Genomic DNA, 22,719 nt, shown 5'->3' on the forward strand with positions numbered 1-22,719 from the left:
TTGATGGGTGTCTGCTCACTTCCTGAAAATAGTTCTTAGGGTCTCAGTGAGAGTCAGCAAGCGATGCATTCCGATGCTGATCGCTGATGTCATTTCACTGTAATCAAGTGTGACTTCCCACTCCCCTGACCCACTGATGGCATTATATCACAGTGTGACACCTGACCCCACACCCCTGTCATTACACATTAACTTCTTTATCTCATACATACAACGTGAGCTCAAAGCAATCTTCTTTTATTTTTAATTCTTGTGTAGCATAACAGGTATTTTTAAATGTTTTTGTCAGCTTTTCCTTTATTATTTAACTCTACTATCTAGCCCTTTACATATTTTTTCACAGCGTACAATAACCCATTTTTCATGTACATACGATAACAGACAAATAATTGCCCTCCTAAAAGACTTTGGTGAAAACCTTCAGTATCACGTCTAACTTCATGTTTGTTACTGGTTTCTAGGTGGATGTCAGTTTTTTTTTTTTTTTTTTTATACCTAACTGGTGACCACATCGGACACTGCATTGAGGCTGAATACTAGGGTCTGGTTCCACATGTTTCTTCGTCCATCTTGAGCTGTTAGGAATCTCTGTCTAATCGTGGACTTTCATCTAACATTAGAATTTCAGATTAGTGCTATAATGTTGTGATTTTAAAATGCTTAGACAAAGTTTTACGTTTTTGTTCATACCAGAATGTAGTTAAGTCTGTATGCCTGATCTATGAAACAGTTTAAAACATGTCAACCACTTTGTGGCAGCCTACCTTTAGTAGTGTAATCCAAGGCAAGTTCACTGCTCCCCTGTCGGATGGAAGGTCGGAAATGAAAGCTAGGAGGCCGTATAGGTTGATCAATGGTGATAAGGTTTGATTTTAAAGCTCAGTATAGGATGACGGGTAGTGTGAAACGGTTGATTCACCGTGTGAGTCTCAAGTTCAATGTACAGTTGCCGACAGTATGGGAAGGTTGATTCGCTGTCTGGGAGCAAGGGACTTCCACCTCCTGCGTCTTTGGTTCTTCCCTCTTGGTGGTGGTTCCCCAGGATGCTCGAAAGGGAAGAAGAGAAATAAAGTGGCGGTAAGTTTCTAAGTCTCGGACACTCTTGCTTCTATGGTACCCTTCACCTTTCCCAGTGAAGACAGTGCTTTACAGAAGAAAACAACGGTGTGGTACGCGAGGGATGGGGCGTGAAGGGTTTCGAGCGGGAGGTCGTAGGCAATGAAAGTTAAAGAAATCTAGCTTTCTTTGATCATACGAGGGAGGATATGAGTAGGATCTGCTCTATTTGTCACCATCAGGGTAAGTGTATTTTCCCTCTCCTACGACCTTAGTCACCCTAAGGTACAGAGGGAATTGTAGGCCCAATACAAAGGAAAATAATAAACAAGAAAATTCAAAAGGAAGCAAAGATAACAAACAAAAAGAACGAAACTGGACTGTTCTGCAGCTAGCAGATGTCCGCCCCGGCTCCAACAACAGTTGCACTCCTCCCACCCGAGCTCCCCGTCTCTATCTACTCACCGCCAATGCCATAACTCTCCTGAGTTATGGCAGCAAACTCGCGTCTCCCGGGGGTATCCACCAGTCTTCCCTCCATGTCTCCGGCTCTCCCTCGGCAGCGGCGTCGTCCGTCTTCATGGACCCAGCTTCCAGCTCTCCGGACTCTTTCGGCTCCCAGGGTTCCTCCCGCTCTACCTCCTTGGTGTCTTCGGATGCACCGTCTCCGTTCGCCTCCACCTTCCTCTTTCTCTCTCGCGAGAGGTTCCTTTTCCAAGCCTCTACCGGCTCTGATTGGTCCTCCCCATAGGCGATCTCTGCGGCATCCTGTAGAGGAGAGGGTGTGAGGACATTGTTAACCCTGTGGATGCCGGACCCTTTTGCCTCCACAGGCAAGGGCCAAACACCCGGGCATGCGATACTGGGTTCCCATCCGGGCTCTTCCTGACATTCCCCTACCCTAACTTTCCTGCTGGCAGGATAGCGTTCAAGGGGATACCTAGAGAGGTAATCCGCATTAGTTTGGTCTTTGCCTTTTCTGTGTTGAGTGGTAAAGTGAAAAGGTTGGAGGGCCAGAAACCATCGCCAGATGCGGTCATTGTGTCCTTTGTTTCTGGCAAGCCATTCCAGTGGAGCGTGATCCGTATATAGAGTGAATTTTTTAGCCTCTAGATAGTATTTCAGTGATTCCACTGCCCATTTAATAGCAAGGGCTTCTTTTTCGATAACCGCATATTTGCTTTCTCTGAGGAATAGCTTCCTGCTGATGTAGATAATGACTTCTCTTGGCCTTTTGAGTCCTTCTGTGACCAAACCGCCTGAGGCCTTTCTCCGAGGCGTCGATTTGTAAAATGAATGGTCTGTTGTAATCTGGGCTTAAGAGGACCGGCTTAGTGGTGAGGAGGTTTTTTAGGTATTCAAAAGCTCGTAGGACACTAGGGGAGGGATACTTCAGGTTTTTCTCTGTATGTACATCTTTTTTTAGGGGCTCGGTCAAGGGGGCTGCTATTTCGGAGAAGTTAGGAATTAATCTCCTGTAGTATCCCAGTATACCCAAGTAGGCCCGGGGATCCCGTTGTGGTGTGGTGAATGGCAGTTGGGATATTGTGGCTATTTTTTCTTCTTGTGGTTTGATAAACTCTTCCCCTAGCAGATAACCCAGATAATTTAATGAACGAGCAGCCAGATGACTTTTGGCAGGGTTTATGGTGAGACCCCCTTTCTCTAGAGCCTGTATGGTTCTCTCTAGATGGGTTAAGTGGAGGTCCCAGGTATCAGTGTAGATGACAATGTCATCTATATACACTGAGGCGTATTCCTGATGGGGTTTGAGGGTTAAATTCATAAGACGTTGAAAAGTGTCCGGGCCCCATGCAGGCCGAATGGCAACATTTTAAAACGGTACAACCCTCCAGGGGTTGAGAAGGCGTTTTTTTCGTTATCACACTTTCTAAGGGGGACCTGCCATTACCCCTTACACAAGTCTAGGGTACTGATATATTTTGCCTTTCCTAGCTTCTCGATCATCTTGTCCACCCGTGGCAATGGATAAGCGTCGAATCGAGAGATCTTATTAATTTCCCTAAAATCAATAAAAAAACGAATGGAACCATCGGGTTTAGGCATGATCACTATTGGGGAATTCCATTCGCTTTTGAAGGCTCAATAATGCCCATGTTTAACATTTGTTGGACCTCAGCCTCGATAGCCCCCCTTCTGGCCTCTGGTATTCGGTATGGTCTCAATCATATCGTCTTCTGTGGTTCGGTGTGGATGGCATGGTTTATTAGGATTGTTTTTCCTGGGGTTGGGTAGAACACCTTTTGAAGGGGAGTCAACCTGTTTCTCAGATCTCGTTGTTGGGAAAAGGGTAGGTCGTGGTCTATACTCTGTACAAACAGGGGATAACTATTTCCCGGTATACCCATTAAGGCTGGTCTGGGTCCCTCCCATTTTAAAAAAAGATTTATATATAAGATCTGGGTGTTTCTCTTCTCCTTGGGGTCTAGTTCCAATCGGTATGTCACCATGGGTATTTGTTCAAGAACCCTGAATGAGCCCTGCCACTGTCCTAACATTTTATGCTCTGATGTGGGTTTCTTAACCAGAACCAAATCGTATATACTCAACTTTCGTTCCCTTGTTTTTTATCATACTGCTTTTTCTGCTGTTCTTGAGCTTGTTCCAGATGAGTTTTCACTATGTTTCTGATTTTATATAGTCTGGTTTTTAATCCCAGGACATAGTCAGGTAGAGGTTTCGCCTCCTCGGGTTCCTCCTCCTATTCCTCCTTCATCATATCTAGAAGTGTACATGGCTGTCTCCCGTACAATAATTCGAATGGCGAGTATCCAGTGCTCTTCTGCTGTTTACAGCGGAGAGCGAAAAGAGCTAGGGGTAAAATTTCTTCCCATTTTCGTGCCTCTAACTCCAATCATTTTTTTAAGGTGGTGTTTAATGTTGCATATACCTTTCGCAAAGGCCGTCTATCTGGGGATGATATGCGGCTGTTCTAATCTGTTTTATGTTCAATTGCTGGCAGACTTGTTTCATTAGGCTTGACACGAAGGGGGTACCTTGATCGGTTATGATTTCTTTGGGAAACCCGACCCTGGAGAATATATTATTCGTTGCTTTTGCTATCTGAGTAGCGTTCGGTTGTCTTAAGGCTATAGCTTCCGGTAATCAGGTGGCATAGTCAACTAAAACCAGGTCATATCTACACCCACTATGGGAGGGGAGGAGGGGACCAATGATATCCATCCCTATCCTGGAGAAGGTTCTTCTATCACCAGGAGGGGACATAAAGGAACTCTCATAGGCATAGCCCAGCTGTTGTTTTTGACAGATGGTGCATTCTCTGCAATATTTACGAACCTGATGATACACCCCCGGCCAATAAAAGTTTTCACGGGTTGATTTTTCAGTTTTGTCTCGCCCGAAATGGCCGCCTAAGAGGTGGCTATGGGCCAGACACAGAACTTTCTCTCGGTGTGACTGTGGAACCTATAACTGGGGATTCAAGTCCTTCCCTCCCTTCCTATACAACAGACCCTTGTTTTGGAAAAATTGTGGACCTACTAGATCTGGGTCTTCTTGCTCTGATGACCTATTCCAGGCTTCAAGCAATGTGGGATTGTCTCTTTGAGCCGCCCGAAAGCCCTGATCATGTTCCCACACCTTGGTTGTGGCAGTTTGCGTTAGAGACACTGGGGCCCATTGTCTCTTCTCTGTCCTTCTCTGTTTCTTGCTTTTTCGTGATTTTCCTGGGCATAGTTCATGATCAGGCACTCGTGAAAAGGGTGCAGTTTGCCTCCACTCTTTTTCCTCTGGTTCTGTTTCTAGAATCAGCTGATTCATGTAGGGATAGTCCGTCCCTAATACAAGAGGTTCCGGCAACTGAGGGATTAGCCTCACCTTAATAGGGACGGGATTTATTTCAGGATCATGTTGGATATATACCTCAGTGGTGTTGTAAGGCTTCTGGTCCCCATGTACGCACTGGATGGTCACTGTGCCTTTCCCGGGTCTAACCCCCACTGGAATGATCTGTGGCTGGATGACGCTCTGAAGGCACCCCGTGTCTATGAGAGCTTCCCTTTGTTCACCATTCACTTTTACCGGTCTATCGTAGGGGAGAGACCCAAAGGGAACCGGGTTGCAAACAAAAAACTGAGTGAGCTTGACCTCCATTGGTTCTTCCTTTTGAGGACAGACACGTGCGATGTGTCCATGTGCACCACAGTGGAAACATTGAGGACCTAGGGGAGCTGCTTGTCGAAAGGAAGGTAGTGGAGGCCCAGGCAACAAAGTCACGGTTTCTTGCTTCCTCACAGGAGGCGGACTATGCGCACGAAGGTTGAGGGTTCCACCACCGGATTTCCAATGTACTTCCTCCCTCCCTTTTTGAATTTCCTGTGCTCGATTGTACGCACTCGCTATTTCCGGTCGGAAATGGCGAGTGCGTATAGCGAATAGCGAGGTGAGGTCCGTATGCTGCCTAACCCACCGTTGAATAGGGGGGTGGAGAGATGTCAAATATTGTTTGCGGTACACTTGTTCCATGACTTCCTCTTTCGTAGACTGTTCTGGTTTCAACCATCGACCGTGATATCCCGTACCCTGTAATATAGCGCCTGAGGAGTCTCTTGGGGCTCTTCTCGAATCTGGCGCAGACTAATCCTATAGGTCTCCTGATCCAGACCCATATGTTCAAGGATAGTTCTTTTGATATCAGTATATGAGGTGACTCCAAGGGGGTTTGCGGCCTGATAGGCGGCTTGGAGGTCCCCTGAGAGGAGTAGTCCCAAGTACTGGCCCCATTTATCCTCTGACCATGCAGCCATCCGCTCAAAGTTAGCGAAGAAGATGTCTGGGTCCTCCCCACTAACGTACTTCTGCAATACGACCGAGGGAAGGGCAGGCTGTCCTCGCTGTTGGATTAGGGTTTCAGACAGTCTAGTAATCACAATTTCCTGGGTCTGACTCTGCTCTGTGAGAGACCTGTGGAGTTTTTTGCGATCCTCTTCTGCCACTGCGAGGAACTTTTCCATGACTTGACCCAATTCTTCCTGATTTTCAGCCATTTTCTTTAAAGCAGCCTCCATTTCCGGCGATCCCACTTCTGACACCAAATGTCGGAAGGATGGTCAGAAATCAAAGCTAGGAGGCCATATAGGTTGATCAATGGTGATAAAGGTTTTATTTTCAAGCTCAGTATAGGATGACGGGTAGTGTGAAACAGTTGATTCACTGTGTGAGTCTCAAGTTCAATGTACAGTTGTCGACAGTATGGGAAGGTTGATTCGCTGTCCGGAAGCAAGGAACTTCTGCCTCCTTCGTCTTTGGTTCTTCCCTCTTGGTGGTTGTTCCCCTGGATGCTCGAAAGGGAAGAAGAGAAATAAAGTGGCAATAAGTTTCTAAGTCTCGGACACTCTTGCTTCTATGGTACCCTTCACCTTTCCCAGTGAAGACAGTGCTTTACAGAAGATAACGACGGTGTGGTACGTGAGTGATGGGGCGTCAAGGGTTTAGAGGGGGAGGTCGTAGGCAATGAAAGTTAAAGAAATCTAGCTTTCTTTGATCATACGAGGGAGGATATGAGTAGGATATGCTCTTTTTGTCACCATCAGGGTGTATTTGCCCTCTCCTACGACCTTAGTCACTCTAAGGTACAGAGGGAATTCTAGACCCAATACAAAGGAAAATAATAAACAAGATAATTCAAAAGGAAGCAAAGATAACAAACAAAAAGAATGAAACGGGACTGTTCTGCAACTAGCAGACATCTGCCCCGGCTCCAACAATGGTGCCACTCCTCCTACCGGAGCTCCCCGTCTTTATCTACTCACTGCCAATGCCGTAACTCTCCTGAGTTACGGCAGCAAACTCACGTCTCCTGGGGTATCCACCAGTCTTCTCTCCACGTCTCCGGTTCTCCCTCGGCAGTGGTGTCGTCCGTCCTCGTGGACCCCACTTCCAGCTCTCCGGACTCTTTCGGCTTCCAGGGTTCCTCCCGCTCTTCCTCCTTGGCGCCTTCGGATGCACCGTCTCCATCTGATTCCGCCTTCCTCTTTCTCTCTCGGTTCTGATTGGTCCTCCCACAGGCGATCTCTGCATCATCCTGTAGAGGAGAGGGTGTGAGGAAATCGTTAACCCTGTGGATGCTGGACCCTTTTGCCTCCACAGGCAAGGGCCGAGCACCTGGGCATGCGATACTGGGTTCCCATCCGGGCTCTTCCTGTCATCCCCTTTTCACCTCACGCTCTGTGTTCCTAAATTGAAGTAGACTATAGTTGGTGGAAGCCATTTTTGAATACAGACATCAATACAATGGAATGATCTGCCTTTTTGATTAAGGAGCCAATCAGATTGCCTCATTTCTGGAAGCTGTTATAATCTCTGTTTCCAATACTTCCGTTTTCTTGGCTCTTCTGATTCTGGTCAGCTCTTTATTCGTTCTCTAGCACCAAGAAACTTCAGTGAAGATGGGCTCTATAAGTAAATAAGTACAATCTTGTCGTGTCAGAGATGCTTCTAGCTATGACTTAGATGGACCTACTTATCTGCAGTACTTTATTTTTATTTAAGGAGTTTTATATAGTGCTGGCAAGACCCAAGGGTATTGGAGCGCTTTACATCAGTGCATGTTCTATACAAATAACGAGTAAAATCACACATTAGGGATAAAATCAAAATGAGTCAAAACATTGAGAAATAGGTAGGATGATTTGCAGGGGAGGTAACCAAGGAAACATAAAGATTGAGCTCATGGCTTGACAGTTGGTTACCATCCTGCCAGTTAAGATATCTGTTGATGAGGAGAACCTTTAATTGTCTCTTGAAGCTCAGGAAGGAGGGGTTTGTCCTGAAATATAATGTGATGGAGTTTAAATTTTTAGGAGCATTGCTCGAGAAGGAGTTGGCTTGGGTTTGTAGATTTTGGGTGGGATAAGGAGTAAGGTATTTGAGCTTTTTAGGTTCCTTGACTGGCCTGCCTTTTTTTAAGGTTTGAGGCAAGGTAAGATGGTTTCCTGGTGTGGAGGGCTTTGTGAGTGATATAGGCAGTTCTGAAGCTGCCTCGAACTTCAAGTGGGAACCATCCAGTTCTCTAAATGAAGGGGAGATATGATCAAATTTTTTGGTTCCTGTGACCATTCTGACTGCTGCATTGAGAGTAGTTCTAAGGGGTGCAAGGTGGGATATCGCAGTGCCTGTGAACGTGGCGTTCTCATAGTCTCGTCTTGACAGTGTTTAGGTCTTTCGGAGATAGGGTAGGGTTTTTATTTTGTTGAGAAGTTTCAGGTTGTAGAAGTCACTCTTCGGAGTGTCATTTATATAGTCTTTCATGATCAGTTTGGGGTTTAATGTCATTCCTAGAGATTTGACATAGCTGGCTAGGGTAAGATTGCAGTTAAGAGCGTCTATGGAGTTTAGCCATTCTCGTATTTAGGGGGATTGCTCTGACTTTGATATGAGTAGAATTTCTGTCTTATCTTGGTTAAGTTTTAGTTGGTTGTGAGATAGCCAGAGCTCTATTTCTTTGAGGGTGACGTTTAGTCTGAGCACGTTGTCTAGTGAGGAGATTTCCTAATAGAGCTGGGTGTCATCTGCGCATAGGTGAAAGGGGATGTTTGCTTGGTTGAGAATGAAGGTATGGGGCTCCATGTAGATATTGAACAGTGTAGGCGAGAGGGGGTACACCCCGGGGGATTGTCATTGTGTCAGGGGTCAGATTGCTTATTTTTATTTGTTGAGAGCGGATTTGTAGAAAGAATGTGAGTGACCGTGTCGAAGGCCGCCAATAGATCTAGGAGTATGAGAAAGCAGCAACGGCCTGTTTCCAGTGATTTTGGTAAGTCATCCACTATGTTCAGAATAGCTGTTTCAGTGCTGCAGCCCTTTTTGAAGCTCGATTGATTAGGGGCTAGGAGATTGGAGTTGGCGATGTGTTGTTTTAGTTGTGAGAGAACACATCTGTCTATGGTTTTGTCTAGGAAGGGGAGGTTAGAGACTTGTCTGAAGGTGTTGAGGTCGTTCAGATCGGCCCCTGGTTTTTAAGGAGTGGCGTGACTTGGCAGAGTTTGAGACAATCTGGCATCATGCCAGTCATCAGGGAGATGTTTATGATCTTAGTCCAAAGGGGGATGATTGAGTGAATTTTTTTTACCTGGGATGCTGGGAGGGGGTCCGAAAGGAGGGAGGAGGGTTTGGATTTGGCCAACAGAGTAGAAATGTCCTTCTCCGAGATTTTTCCAGCTTCTAGGAGTTTTAAGGGGCCCTTGGTTTTGATTGCATCTTTTGATTTCCTGTAGAATGATAATTGGTAGGGTGGTCATGGGGGGAAAGAGGGGATTATCATCTGCCTTTCTGAGAGGAGGGTTTACCTTGGATGACTGGTTTTGATCTTCACTAGGGAGCTCTATTTTCATGATTTTGTCATTAAAGAAATTGGTGAAGTTGTCACACCGTTCTTTGGAGATCTGAAGATTGTTTGGTGGTGGCTTGGAGGTTTGTTGCTTGATGATATTGAAAAGCTCATTTGAGTGGTTTTCGGCCTGATCTAGCGCGTTGCAGAAGTAGGTGTTTTTTCTTTCATGATGTGTTTCTTGTAATTTCAGCATTAACTACTGAGCTGATCTAGTTTGGCTATGCATGGGTTAGTTCGCCAGAGTCTTTCTGAGGCTCTTAGCTGTCGTTCTTTCCTCGAGGTCCGCTAAGGGAATTTGTCTTGTTTCTTGCCCATTAAAGGTTTTTTTTTGTGAGCATGTTTAGTGGTGAGGCTATCTGTTGATGTAGAACAGAATGATGTGGTGGTCCGACCAGTCGACAGGGAGGATGCTGTCGATAGTTAATGTTTCTGCCTGGGTTATAATAGCATCCAGGGTTGAGCCTTTGTTATAGGTTTGACCTTTGCAATGCTGGGAGAGGTCCTTATTTATTAGGAGGTTGTTTAAAAATTGGATCCAAGCATTTCTTTTATCATTCAAGTGAAGGTTGAAATCCCATTGGAAGATGTTCTTGGCATCTGAGAGTGAGAAGTGTGCTATCAAATCTGTTAGGTTTTCATCATAAGTGAGGAAGTTACATGTTGGGTGGTATAGTAGGTGATCGTTTTATAGTTATATCGTCTTTCATCTTTATGGTGGTGCTGAGATATAGGCTAAGGAGTCTTTTTCCTCCACGTTCATGTTATTCTTGTGTACAATCGCAATGCCTCTACCATGGCGGTCCGTCATGTCTTTCTTGATGATTGAGAATCCTGGTGGGACTAGTGTGTCCATTATCGGGTAAGAGTATGTATTGAGCCATGTTTCTGTGATGGATGCTATGTCAATGTTTTGGTTCAGGATGGCTTCTGCTAGTTCTTTTGCATGCTTGGTTGCAGATCTGCAGTTAATGAGCATGCATTTGGTTTCACTGCTTTACTTGGGATTTTGAGAGAGGAGGTCAGGAGGATGTTTATGAGGTGTGCTGGTGGCCTGGTCGATTGGTGTGGGATTTCTCCCTAGACCTGTGATAACCTGGATCCTAGAGGAAGGGATGGTACTAAGAGGTTCCAGGCTAACAGAATTGGCTAGGTCTGCCGCCTCACTCAAAGACATTGTGGGGCTTGTTCTTTTGGGTCTCTAACCTTTGTTGCTAATAGGCTTTGTAGTTCAGCTTTGTGGTTGTGTTTTGGTTCGTCCTAGGAGCAGTCTGTTGTTGCATGTAGGAGAGGGGTGAGGGTAGTGGGTAGGATTAGGATATATGTTTAAGGTCGTTACGATATTGTTCGGCCCCTGTAATACCTTGTCTAGTTGGTTTCCCAAGCGAGTTAGGCACACATTTAGCTTGGATAAGGGCATTTGATTTAATGGGGTGGGAGTTTGGATATTTCGCTTTCGACTGTGTAGGGAAGCAGAGTGTATGTTGGTGGGAGTGAGAATCGAGGTGTCAGTAGTGGGATTAGAGATGCCATTAAGTTCTTTGTTTTTGAATGAGGGTCTGGTAGGCGAATAGTGTGGGTCCCTTAGGGCTGGTATCATCAGTTAATTAGTGAGTGTAGAGGGCAGGTAGGATGATTTGGGAGTATGAGTCACTCAGACGATATTTCAAAAGCTCTGTGAGGAAAGGGAGGGGGTGCAGTTTGTGTGTGGGGGTGCTTTGCGGAGGATTTGTTTAGTTGGGGAGTGGGATAAGTGGTGGTTTGAGTTGAGCTAGGGACCTGGATTTGGCTTGTGAGAGTGTTGATCGGTGAGTGAATCATATTATGACAGCAAGGGTTAATGTTGTGGAACGGTGGACGTCATTTTTGTTGAGGTTGAGTGTAAGATTAGTTGTTGGGGAGGGAGTAGAGCATACTGACAAGCTCCTGCTTGTTACATTATGAGTGGATTCCTGTGGGGAAGATTGACTTGGGTGAATATAGTTATGGTAGCATTGCCTTTGAACGTGGGTGAATTGTAGATTATTAGTTTGTGGTGATTGCCGCATACAAGATTATCTTGACGCTGCTCTCAAACTCACAGGGATATTCTGCACCCTGTTAACAACTGGTGTAGATCCTGTCTTGATCCAAATGCGATATATCCATCTTTTTAGACTCAAACTCTTACTTGGAAATAGTAAAGTAGATACACTACATCTCAGTGCAAAAGCCACATCTGCAACTCCTCACTTCCATTCCCTTACTCTGCATCAAATGGCGAATTTTTTGAGGCCATCCTAACACACCTTCTCTCTTAGCTATAACTTTAAATTGGCCTATCTTACTAAATCACATGTAAACCAATGCATACTGCTTGAACCCTCTTTTGAAAATCTTAACGCCCTTGCTTTCATTGCCTTATATTTAGAATTTGAGGTATGGGATGTTAAGGTGATTCGCACATAAACGTGTGATTCGTAGACAAGTAAAAAAGCCTGGACTAGTCTCAAGTGTCGGGGATAGAAGATAATCAATTAAGCAAGTAATCAAAGGGCTTAAAAGTAGTATGTCTACCAAATAACTGTAATAGTACTAAATAACTGTAATTTTCTGAAGGTCCACGTCTACCTCAATCAATCATAACTCCATCTTCGTTGATCAGCTGCTCATATTTAGGGTTGCTGACACGAACATGCACTTTTTCTTCATCATTCTCTCAATTTTTGTTCACAAACTACCAGATTGAGTTTATATGGAGGAACACCTCACCCGTTTAAAAAGGGAGTAGGCCCTTGCTTATTTTGTGAAAGATTCCAGGAGTACTGGCTAATTGTGGCAGCGTCAGTCCTTCTGTGTGGTGTGGTATATATTTTAGAAAATATAACTCAGCACTCCTCCAGTTTGACCATTTAGGAAGAAAAAAGAAATATGTCCTTTACAGTAAATCAGTTAATCCGATGATCCATTGTCTCTTTGAAGTAAAGCTTTATTTGAAGATCAAGTTTAAATCATCAACGTCTTCAGGGCTACAATAAATGTGCAAAAAACCATTTATAAAACCATCCTTTACAAGCACAGAGATTTTACATAAAAATACAAATTCACATATATTACCAATCATTGGTTATAATGATTCCACCTCATTGAACAAGACCTTCTTATTTCATATTTGTTAGACAACAGAGCTTCCTAGTTCATCTTCTCCACTTCATTATGGTAATGCAGAATTGCTAAATAAAATACAGAGCAAGAAGCTGGAAAGATCCCATTCAAGGCCATGATTCGTAACCCTAACATGTAATTTTTGTTGTTCCTAAACAAATATTTATATATTCATTTTATTCATAACTATAACATTCAAGTAATACGCCATTACATAATCTGTAAAAGACTCCATGTAACCACACGGCTCCCAAAGTACTCAGATCCCAGAATTCTTTCTTGTAGAGAGTTACTCCTAACACCAAATCCATACTCAGAAGAGAGATGGTCACATGATATACAATGAAACCTAACTTATTATAGTTAATTGTTATTGCAAGTTGTTTCACTTCTAATGTATCGCTTCAAGGATCACGAGCTCCAAGCTCCACAAAGTGTATATCAAGCAAGTGAATTATAGGTTACAATATTCGAGAGGTTGATCACCTCACAGTCCCAATGATCCTAGAATTATGAGTTGATATTTACTCAAATGCCCATTTTATGTAAAATGTCTTGCATACCTATTTCTATGTCCTAATTTTACAACATTGTAAATTAAAAGGCAAATGGTATGGAACACAATTTTATGGATGAGGTGAGAGATACAGGCCCTTGGCTTTTCAAACATTTTTAATGTTCCCCAACTTCATTTTATGAAATCACAATATCAGAGTATACAAGAAAAAGAAGCGAAAAAATTTAACAAAAATTCAGCTCATCTCCAGGGCTTTCTAATAATAATTTGATTCGAGTAGATCATCATAATGTTTGCAGTTAATAGTATTCATAAGCTGACACCTCCAGACAGAAACCATAAATTGAGGCATCCTAAAGAAGTCATACAATGGGGTATACATTTATAATGACAAATACACTGCCCTATTGACCAAGACGTATTTTGTGTAATTCACAGGCCTTCCTCTAGTCTTCCTCTCCATCTTACATGCACTCTTCCCTTTATTTTATAGCACTAGCTGATGCAGGATTTGACCTTCAGTGGGCACCTGCTGGGACACTGTAGTTAGGACGCACCACTTCCTTACTTTTTCATTTGTTTATCTCCCGGTCTCGATGGGAAGTTTGCGTTCAGAGAAAGCAAGGAAGCCCTTCAGGAAGGTTTGCACATCTTTTCTCCCTTGCCTGTGGAAAAGAGAAATTCCTGTTGGTTTCCTTCAAAGACAATAACCCATTCCCCGTAAAGTGATATGTTCTCAATTGTTGGATATCTTGCTAGTTCAGTGAAACTTCACAAACGTGGAACACTCCTTCTGAAGTCTTTAGAAAACATTGAGGTCCCTATGTTGAAGTTCTGAAGTAATGACCCAAATCATTTTGAATGGACCACTTTAAACTGTCTTGGACCACCCTGTTTTTTCTTTAGAGGACCCACAGGCCAGCTGCTTCCACCTGCTTCCATGGAGACCTATGTAGCAGGAGTGTGGGTACCTTCCTTGGAAGACACCCAAAACCTTTGAACGCTTCTTACAGGTTGTAACTGTGCTTGCTGTGACTAGTTTTATGCTGTTTTTTTTTACATATCTGGAGAAGGGCATCCATAATGGTGATGACTGCCCTACAGGCACATTTAGAGATGTGATGAGCTTTGTATGGGAGCTGGTTATGTGGATCTGTACAATATGTAAGTTGTCATCTCTCTTCGTCTGTCAGGGCTGTCGACCTTCTAGGAATCATTAATGATAGCTTTCTTTGAGCACTTAAGGAATATAGGAGTCATCCTGCAAATAATAGTAATCATATGTGGTTTGTTTAGCACTTGCAGGTCCGTTTTCTTCTGTTTGATGAGAGCTGTAAATAGCTGATCTTATTACCATTCAATTTAATGTCCTCAGTTCATGAGCCTCTGATGGATGGAAGTGTCTATGATAGCCCTTTTGAGATTCAAACCTGTGACTTATAGGTTACCTACTGAGCTACCTACTGATTTCAGCAGTGAGCTATCTTACGGGCTGCTAGGTGTAAGGGGAAGCATTATTTCTCATTGGTCTATAAAAATGTTTTTTTGTTGTGCGCCATGGTACAGGTTTATTTTTCCAGAGAGTTCTTCATATTATGAGCATTTTTCTGCAATGCCGTATTAAGACCTACATCTCCAAAAAATAGCCACATGCAAAGTCTCTCAACTGGTGACTGGCCAGGACCAGTACATCACATGGAGTCCTGTAAGGGCCCTCTTCTCTTCAGATATTAATGGTAAGAAAAGCTTTAGAACTGGGTTGTGGTCACAGCTGTGGGTAAAATTGGATGTGGTGATTTAACTTTGTGAACTGAGTTGAAGAAATACCTTTAGGCTTATGATGCATTTAATGTCTTCCTATAAATGATGTACCAGCTACAGAGGACCACACCACTACTATGTATTATACAAATAAAAGAGGGATCAGTTTACACCTTTGTGTAAAAGTAATTATATTGTTGGGGTGGCTCTATCTCTCTGGAATTCTTTGTCAGGATTCAATAAGATGAGCTCCATAGGCAGATTGAATGTATGCACATGATCACTTTGAGCATGAGGTTGTTATAGTTTTGTTTAAGACCGTAAACGTCTTCCAGGTCATAAAAAATGGCAAATGTTGCATGTGCCCCCCCTCACTGTAGAGTACGTGACCAAAACTGTTCAGATGTATTGGTCATTTCAAACTCTGTTTTATTTCACTCCTTTTCTCATCATTGACAGGGTATTGAAGAACTTGTCTTAAACTCGGTGGGCCACCCTGATGTTCTAAAAAGCTGACTATGTCTTATTGCCTGAAACTGTTTTACGTCAAATGTTTATACACACACTGTTCAACATTGTTTTGGTATTTTCTATGGTGTGATCACTTGAGCACAGAGTACTTTGTCATTTTTATGTCCGGATATTAATATATGTTTTATTATGTACACTCCAATACGAGTCCAGCTCTTCATTTTCTTTTTGTTACTTTTTTATAAAATGATAATGATTAATTCTGTGGCTTAACTATTGTTGATTAATTCTACAGTTTGAATGACTGATTTGACTTTGAGTAGTCTACTTGTTCTGATGTGTGTATTTGCACCTGGTTCCACAGCAGTGCCCTAAGTTTGTTTTATGATTATTGTTTCTTTGTTTTCTAGTCCCTAAACTCCTATCTTCACAAATATTGTTACTTTTCAATTAATCCTATGTGTAATTAGAGATACAATTGATCGATATAGATATGTCCTGTAATTTCATAAATCAGTTTTAAAAAAAACAAATAGATAAAAACAGAAATGAGGAAGGGTAACGGTAAGACCATTATCTGCAACATTTGGCAATGAGCCCAAATGACTGTACAGCTTTATGGATGTCATCAATCATAATAGACACCCAGAAACAGCCACAGAAACATAAGAGATGTAACTGCACCTAAGAGATACAAAAATGTAACCAAAAAATGTCCACAAACACATAGTCCCAGGAATGGAACCACTTTCCAGCTCATGGATGAAGCTGCCATTGGTGCAGCGGGTGCAGTTGCACTGAGTCTAAGGGTATTAAGGTCCTCTAATTATTGCACGATTTTACTACCCAACTGAGGTGTAGGTAGGCCCATTTTCCTTTCTCACAATAGTGCCTGTGTGACCCTAAATCTTTGCATTCAATTTTCAGTAACATTCTGACCAGTACGCAAACACAATCTGTAAAGGTCAGAAATAGGATAATAATACATGCCTCTCAAAGGAAGGAGGGATATCCTACATCTTTGAATGGTCATCTTTAGAAATGAAATGATTAAAATGAGCCCCAGCCAAAGACAATGGCCAAACCCATAACATGACTTCCTCCCTGGCCACTCTTTTACAGAAGTGAAGAGGGCCATGCATATGTCCACACTTCTTGACTTGGTGAAGTTGTGATTCATAAGTCCTCCTGCTAATGGAAATGGAAATAATATCTTGCCGAGAATCCAGGAGCCCTAGGCCATAGTCGTTAAGGAACGTTTTGGGCTCTTCTCAGCCAAGAGCTCACATGCCAAGATTCCCCTGGTTCCTGTGGGTGTAACTCACCAAGTGAAAAATTTGGTGTATATGTTGTATTACATCTGTGGATAGAGGCTCACAACCACCAGACGTGGCACTGATAATCAAGACTGCCAAAAGAGTCCCAGGAAAACCAAAGGATAGTTTGCTATGAAAACCATTGTTTTTAAACGTATACCCCAAAGACTGTATGTACTTAAATGATGGGGGTGCTTACAAGTCTCAATAGCTCACTCACCCCCATGTGTGTCTTCCCCTGTAAGTAAACCCACAGTATCCCTCACTCTGCTAATCCGAGTCAAACGAGCTGCACTAAGAGGGCTTGTAAATAGCTGTGCTATATAAGAAACACCTAAGATAACCCAGGTTGAAACATATACATACCATGCTCTAAAGTAATGCCTAGGATGCCAGGGATGATGACCTTGAATATTGCTTCATCACCAGATTTCCTGCAGCTCTATAGATGTCCTTAGACTGCTTTTGCTCAAGAACTTAGACTTACACATAAAGCCTGGATGCCATCTTGCGTCATGTACCATTGTTATTTTCTCCTTTCAGCTAAACACGGACCTCCAACCCTTTGTGAAGGAAAGGTCAGCTGGCCCCACGGCCTTCAGTTTCAATTCAGCACCAGTGGTACTACATCAGGAGTTTGTTGGCCGAGAGGCGTGGATCCATCAGATTGAGCAGGTACAGCAGTCTCTTAAAAATGATTTGTTACTCAGTGCTGCTACTGGTCTGAACATGGAGTAGTGATGTTGTTGCTCTTTCATACAGTATTTTCTAGTGTCCCAATAGTGTACCGCATTTGGATGTGTTCGTTAGCTCTTTTGACTGGACTTTTTCATGAAAGAACCGTCTCTGTGGGTGCTTTCTGTAAGAGTGGACCACCCAGACTCTTCTCAGTTATTTTTAGACCCCATTTTTTGTTTAATTCCTCTCCACTCTGTGATGGAACAGTCCATTGTGAACAGCAGCACCTCAAACGGGTAAGAGTATATCAGCAAGAGTTTTTGCTAAATCATAATGCTGCAGGTTTTTTTTAGACTTCATGGTGCAGTTTGACCATGTAATCGTACCCATTTCCTACCCTCAAAATGAATAAATGAGATTTGGCCCTACCCCGGATCCGCACGTGTGACCTGTCAGCAGCAACCACTTTGCTCACTTAGCCAAGCTATGCCATTTCACAGTGTTTTGCCAGGCATTATTAATGTTTCAGCTTTGAACGTCTAATTCATTGGCACTGAACACCTTTCTACACCAGAATTTTCCCTGGGAACTTTGTGTGCTGAGGAAGGACATTGCGCTATTTGACATAGTCCGCTTCTACTTCCTTGGGCTGGTTTCCTTTGGAGCCATTTGCCTGATTTCCACTTGATGGTCGCAGTTTACCAGGCATCAGGGGATGCTGTCTCGAGAGATCAGGGCCTGACTAATTTACTTTGGTGAGAAGGAGTATCCATAAATACCAGTTTCACTTGAGCTTGACTCTTCCGACTGCCATATTTATTGATCATTACATTCATATTAAGGCACTGTCACTTAGAGGCGTTTTGTTACTGGCATAAGGAGGGGATTTTATTTCTGTTAGGTTACATAACCACAGATCGACAGGTTTCTGAGTCATTTTTCCCGCCACTTTATTGTAGCTTTCTACATTGAATCTGTGCATCTTCAGTAAATCTTGTTTCATGTGCATTGTACCCATTTCTAAACAGTAACAACTGGTGTTACTGGTTTACATCTTGTTGGTTCTCATTTTATCGACCTTTGGCGTAGAGGTGACACTGACACATCAACAAGGACTTAACTCACTAAAATCTTGGATTCTTCCTGGATGGTACTCCGTCCCTGGCGTTGTTCTTGACACCACCGTCGTCAAGAAAATGATGTTTCTCCCAGCTTGCCTGAAGAGGATTATTGATTTAATCCCCAAGGCATAAGCTATCCTTTTCGAACTTCTTTTCTTCCTTCAGGCTGGCCCTTTGGCAAACCTGCGCGTAGACCTCCCCACCATTTGTTAAAGTGTGTTTTCGAAATTCCTGTATTCATTCATTCAAGCTTCACTTCCACATTTGGAAAAGATTGTCAAATTATGGTATCCAAGTCGTGAAGCTATTTAATTTAATCTGTATCGCATAGAGGTTCCCAGAGACCAGGAAGAAAGCTCTTTAGTTGGTGTCTCCTGCGAATGCTAATGTGGGGCCGGGTCAGCAGGTAATTGACCGAAGTTCTCAGCCCAGTCGCATCTTAAATATGCACATGTGCCACAATTTAGCCACAGCGTCTCCTGCCTTCTACACCCGGCAGTACCGCCATCTTGAGGCAGACTGTACAGCAGTGTGGCTGGGTGCTTCCAAGGGGCTACTTCATCTTGTTGGCGACACACTTTTGGTAGTCGCCTTTGAGATTGTGTTCTAGTTGTTAGTCATTACTTGGTGTCCTGCTTGATTTTTTAAACATTTTTTTTTTACAGTTTTTCATTGTTACTTATCCCCTCTCTCATTTGCTGTGTTTGCGGGCAATAAACTTTTTTTGTTTCCTATTTAGGTGTTACCTTATTGCTTACAGTGGCGTCTTTCTGTCACGTGCCCAACACTTTAGACACAATATTCTAATGTATCAATTTTTTTTACAGGTTAATGACATCATGGCATTAGCACACTGACAATGACAGAAAAAGACAGTACATATCATTTTTTTTACGTTAATGGCATCATAGCATTAGCACACTGCCAATGACAGAAAAAGACAGGACATATTTATTTTACATGTTAATGACATCATAGCATTAGCACACTGCCAATGACAGAAAAAGACAGGACATAACACGATTATATTTACTTGCAAGATACCTTCATGAAGCGATCTTAAATTGTCATAGTGAGACTTCTGATAATTTAGATTATTATGGCTGCTACCGTGCTTACCTTTTAGGGTGCTTTATTCCTGAAAGTCTTTAACAGGCTTATAAATATCCCTTTTTTCCTCTCATGTTTTGTGTTGATGCTTCCTTACATTTCTGGTCTCGTGCTGTAGTGCTGTAAATGTTTGTTGGTTCTTAACTGCGGTATCTAAAAGCACCCGAAGGTTCATGTTCACACGCTAAATTGGAGATATAAATAAAATATTCTTTTATTCACCTCATTCAGTATTTATCTGTTCTCTGGGGATAAAGGACTGCAGAATGCTGAATTGGCGATCATGTAAGGGCTGCATGAGGAAATCACTGCTTGAAGCAATATTAAACACACTTGAGACTTTTGATTTGAAAAAGTTATTTTGACATGAAATGACACAATTTCTTTAAAAGGATCCAGATTAACTTCCTGCAACCCATTCTGACTTTAACCATAGCTGCACGTTCTTAAATATTTTAAGTCACTTGGGAGTTAAGTTATATTTCCTGCATATATATATATATATCACTTTGATACCTTCTGTAGGGGCCAATAGTAATTTTGAATTATGGGGACTGTAAGAAATTGGGGTATTATTTGAGGGGGGTGTAATTACCCACCTCAGCTAATCATCACAGTCCTTTTTAGAGTGAGTCGCAAAAGTACCCCGGGCTCACCTCCTTGTAGTTATGGCACAGAGCTAACAGACTTAACTTAGAGTCAATGTGTAAATGACAGTACCAAAACAATAATAAATTCAAAACTTACTAAATATCCCAAATAAATATAAAAAAAATAGAGTATATTTTAGTAAATAAAATGGCAAAAATCGAATAAGGGGAACCAGAGATAGGAATTTTTAAAATTTTAAATACAAATAGCACCAAAAAGCCTTAGGTGTCAACTGTGGTCAACAGATGGCAGTAGACTGGGACCTAGGCACGATTTGAGGCCACCTGAGATGGCGCACGGGCTGGCTATAGAAACCCGGAATGACCCAATTGGAAGTTTTTCTTTTGGACTTAGTCTCTGAAATGAAAGTCCAAGATAGTGGTGCATGGCAGCGAGCTGTGGCTGAGGGGTCCATTAGGCCGGATAACTGTCGGACGAAGTCCTGTGTCGTGTTCTGGGAATGACCCACGCAGAGACAGGTAGGTGTTTACGTCATTCTTTATTGGTTTCTCTGCCGTGCCCACATGTATGTCCGTTCCTCTTGCCCTTGTGTCCAGTACTGATCCCTCCCCGCTCCCTGACCGGAAGTCGTGTCCGGTCTCTGTCCCCTCCCCATGGTCGGGTGCCTGGTCCTAGTGCCCCCCTTACCCAGGTCACTACATCTCCCCCTTTGTCACAAGAAAGGAAACGATGAGAGAAGAGAAAAAGAAGTAGAGAGAGAGAGAGATATCTATGCATGGAGAAGGATAAGAAAAAAGAGAGAGAAAAGGAATGCTGGAGAGACAGTTATTCATCCCCATCACTACATTTCTTCAATCAGTCTTTTTGGCCTTTTGCTCACTCTTCTTGGACAAATCCCTTCCTTTTCTTTCTGTGATCCCTCTTCTTGTCCTTCACTCTTGTCCGTCCTTCCTCCTTTGTCATCCATCACTCCGTTTCTCTCCTGAGAGTCGGTGTTCTCTGCCAAAGTGTCCTCTCCGTCTTCATCCATGGTCTTCAGTCCTTTGAAGTGAGAATTGTTTCTTGTTATTCGGTAGGGGCCCAACTCCGCCGTTATCATTGGCCCCTTGACGTTAGTTATTGTTAACGGGTCCTTTGAGAATGGACTGTCAGACTCTCTCCATTGTCGCTGATGCACCACCACTGAGTCTCCTTGCTTGAGGTGCGACGGAGAGGCCTGGCGTCTGCATACACTTTCATCTTCTCCTTTGCATCCTGGTCTCGGACAGCAATGCTGCTGTGTCCTGGTGGCATCTCTGCTTCTAACTGGGGTAGCCTCATCCTGCTCGTCCTCCCCAGCACTAATTCAGCAGGACATCGTCCTGTGGAGCTGTGGGGGTGTTTCTATGATCTCGTAGTACTTGACAGAGTGCTTGTCCTATGGAAATCTGGACAGCCTTCTTTATGTTGCCCATGAACCTCTCCACCATGCCATTCGCTTGTGGCCACAGAGGCGTTATCTTCCTGTGATGAATGCCTAGATAGGTCATGAATTTTCGGAACTCCTCCTCTGAGAACGAAGGACCGTTGTCTGTCTTTAGTGTCTCTGGGGAACCCCAGGCCGCAAATATGTCATCCAGTATTGGCAGTGTCGCGGTTGCTGATGTAGATGAGATGTGGCGTACTATGGGAAATCTTGAGTATTCATCAATGATCACGAGCAAGTAGTTGCCTGTGTCCAAAGGCCCATAGAAGTCTGCTGCCAACGTTGTCCACACTGCCTTTGGAAGTTCCGACATTTGTAATGGTTCAGGCTTTGCTGGCTGTCCTGTTGTATGGCAGATGTGACAATTTATGATGGTGTCTTCCACCATTCTATCTAGGCCAGGGAACCATACTTTTCCCCGTAACATCTTTTTTCTTGCGACCATGCCTCTGTGTGACTCATGAGCCAAATGAATTGTCCGTTGACGTAGTACACTTGGCATTACTATCCTTGTTCCTCGCATTAATATCCCCTTTTCAGTCTCTGATAGTTCGTCATGTATCTTTTTGAATGCTAACATTTCTTCCTTGTTTACTCCTTCTCCCATTGTGCAGTTGTTGTTGATGTGTCTCCATCTCTGCTGTCCTGTCGTTACTTTTGCCGCTTGCATTGTGGCATCCCTTGCTGTCTCCTGCTTTAGTTCCGCTATTGTTATTGGCGCCGGAGTGTTCTGTCTTAGCACAAAGTTGAGATATTCTTTCACCATTAATGTCTTCTCTGGTGCCTGCGGTAAGGTGTGCAGAGACATGTAGTCAGCCAGGTTGTGTTCTTTGCCTGTCTTGTGCACTATCTTGGAATCGTAGTCCATCAGTCTTATACCCCAGCGCTCAATGCGTGGTGGCATCTTTGCATTCGGATTGCCATATATTGTCACCACGGCCTGATGGTCAGTTACGATAGTGAATGGTTTCCCGTAGATGAACATGTGATAGTGTTCACACGCCCATACCACTGCCAGGCTTTCCTTTTCTGGTTGGGAGTATGCCCTTTCAATGTCAGACAGGCTTTTGCTTGCATATGCAACAATTTTTCTTGGTGAG

The 22,719-nt window shown here is 43.3% G+C and overlaps 1 protein-coding gene across 2 annotated transcripts in view; it reads left to right on the plus strand.

Moving 5' to 3' along the window:
- The window catches only part of PDSS2 (decaprenyl diphosphate synthase subunit 2), a 675,726-nt gene that overhangs the window by 600,654 nt on the left and 52,353 nt on the right, over window positions 1-22,719 (plus strand). For both annotated transcript variants that reach the window (XM_085611218.1, XM_085611219.1), the window contains one exon: window positions 17,177-17,308. In XM_085611218.1, the coding sequence (XP_085467344.1) occupies window positions 17,177-17,308 (132 nt within the window). The remainder of the gene's footprint in view (window positions 1-17,176; window positions 17,309-22,719) is intronic.

Source organism: Triturus cristatus, chromosome 6 (assembly GCF_964204655.1).
Source record: "Triturus cristatus chromosome 6, aTriCri1.1, whole genome shotgun sequence".
Classification (NCBI taxonomy): Eukaryota; Metazoa; Chordata; class Amphibia; order Caudata; family Salamandridae; genus Triturus; species Triturus cristatus.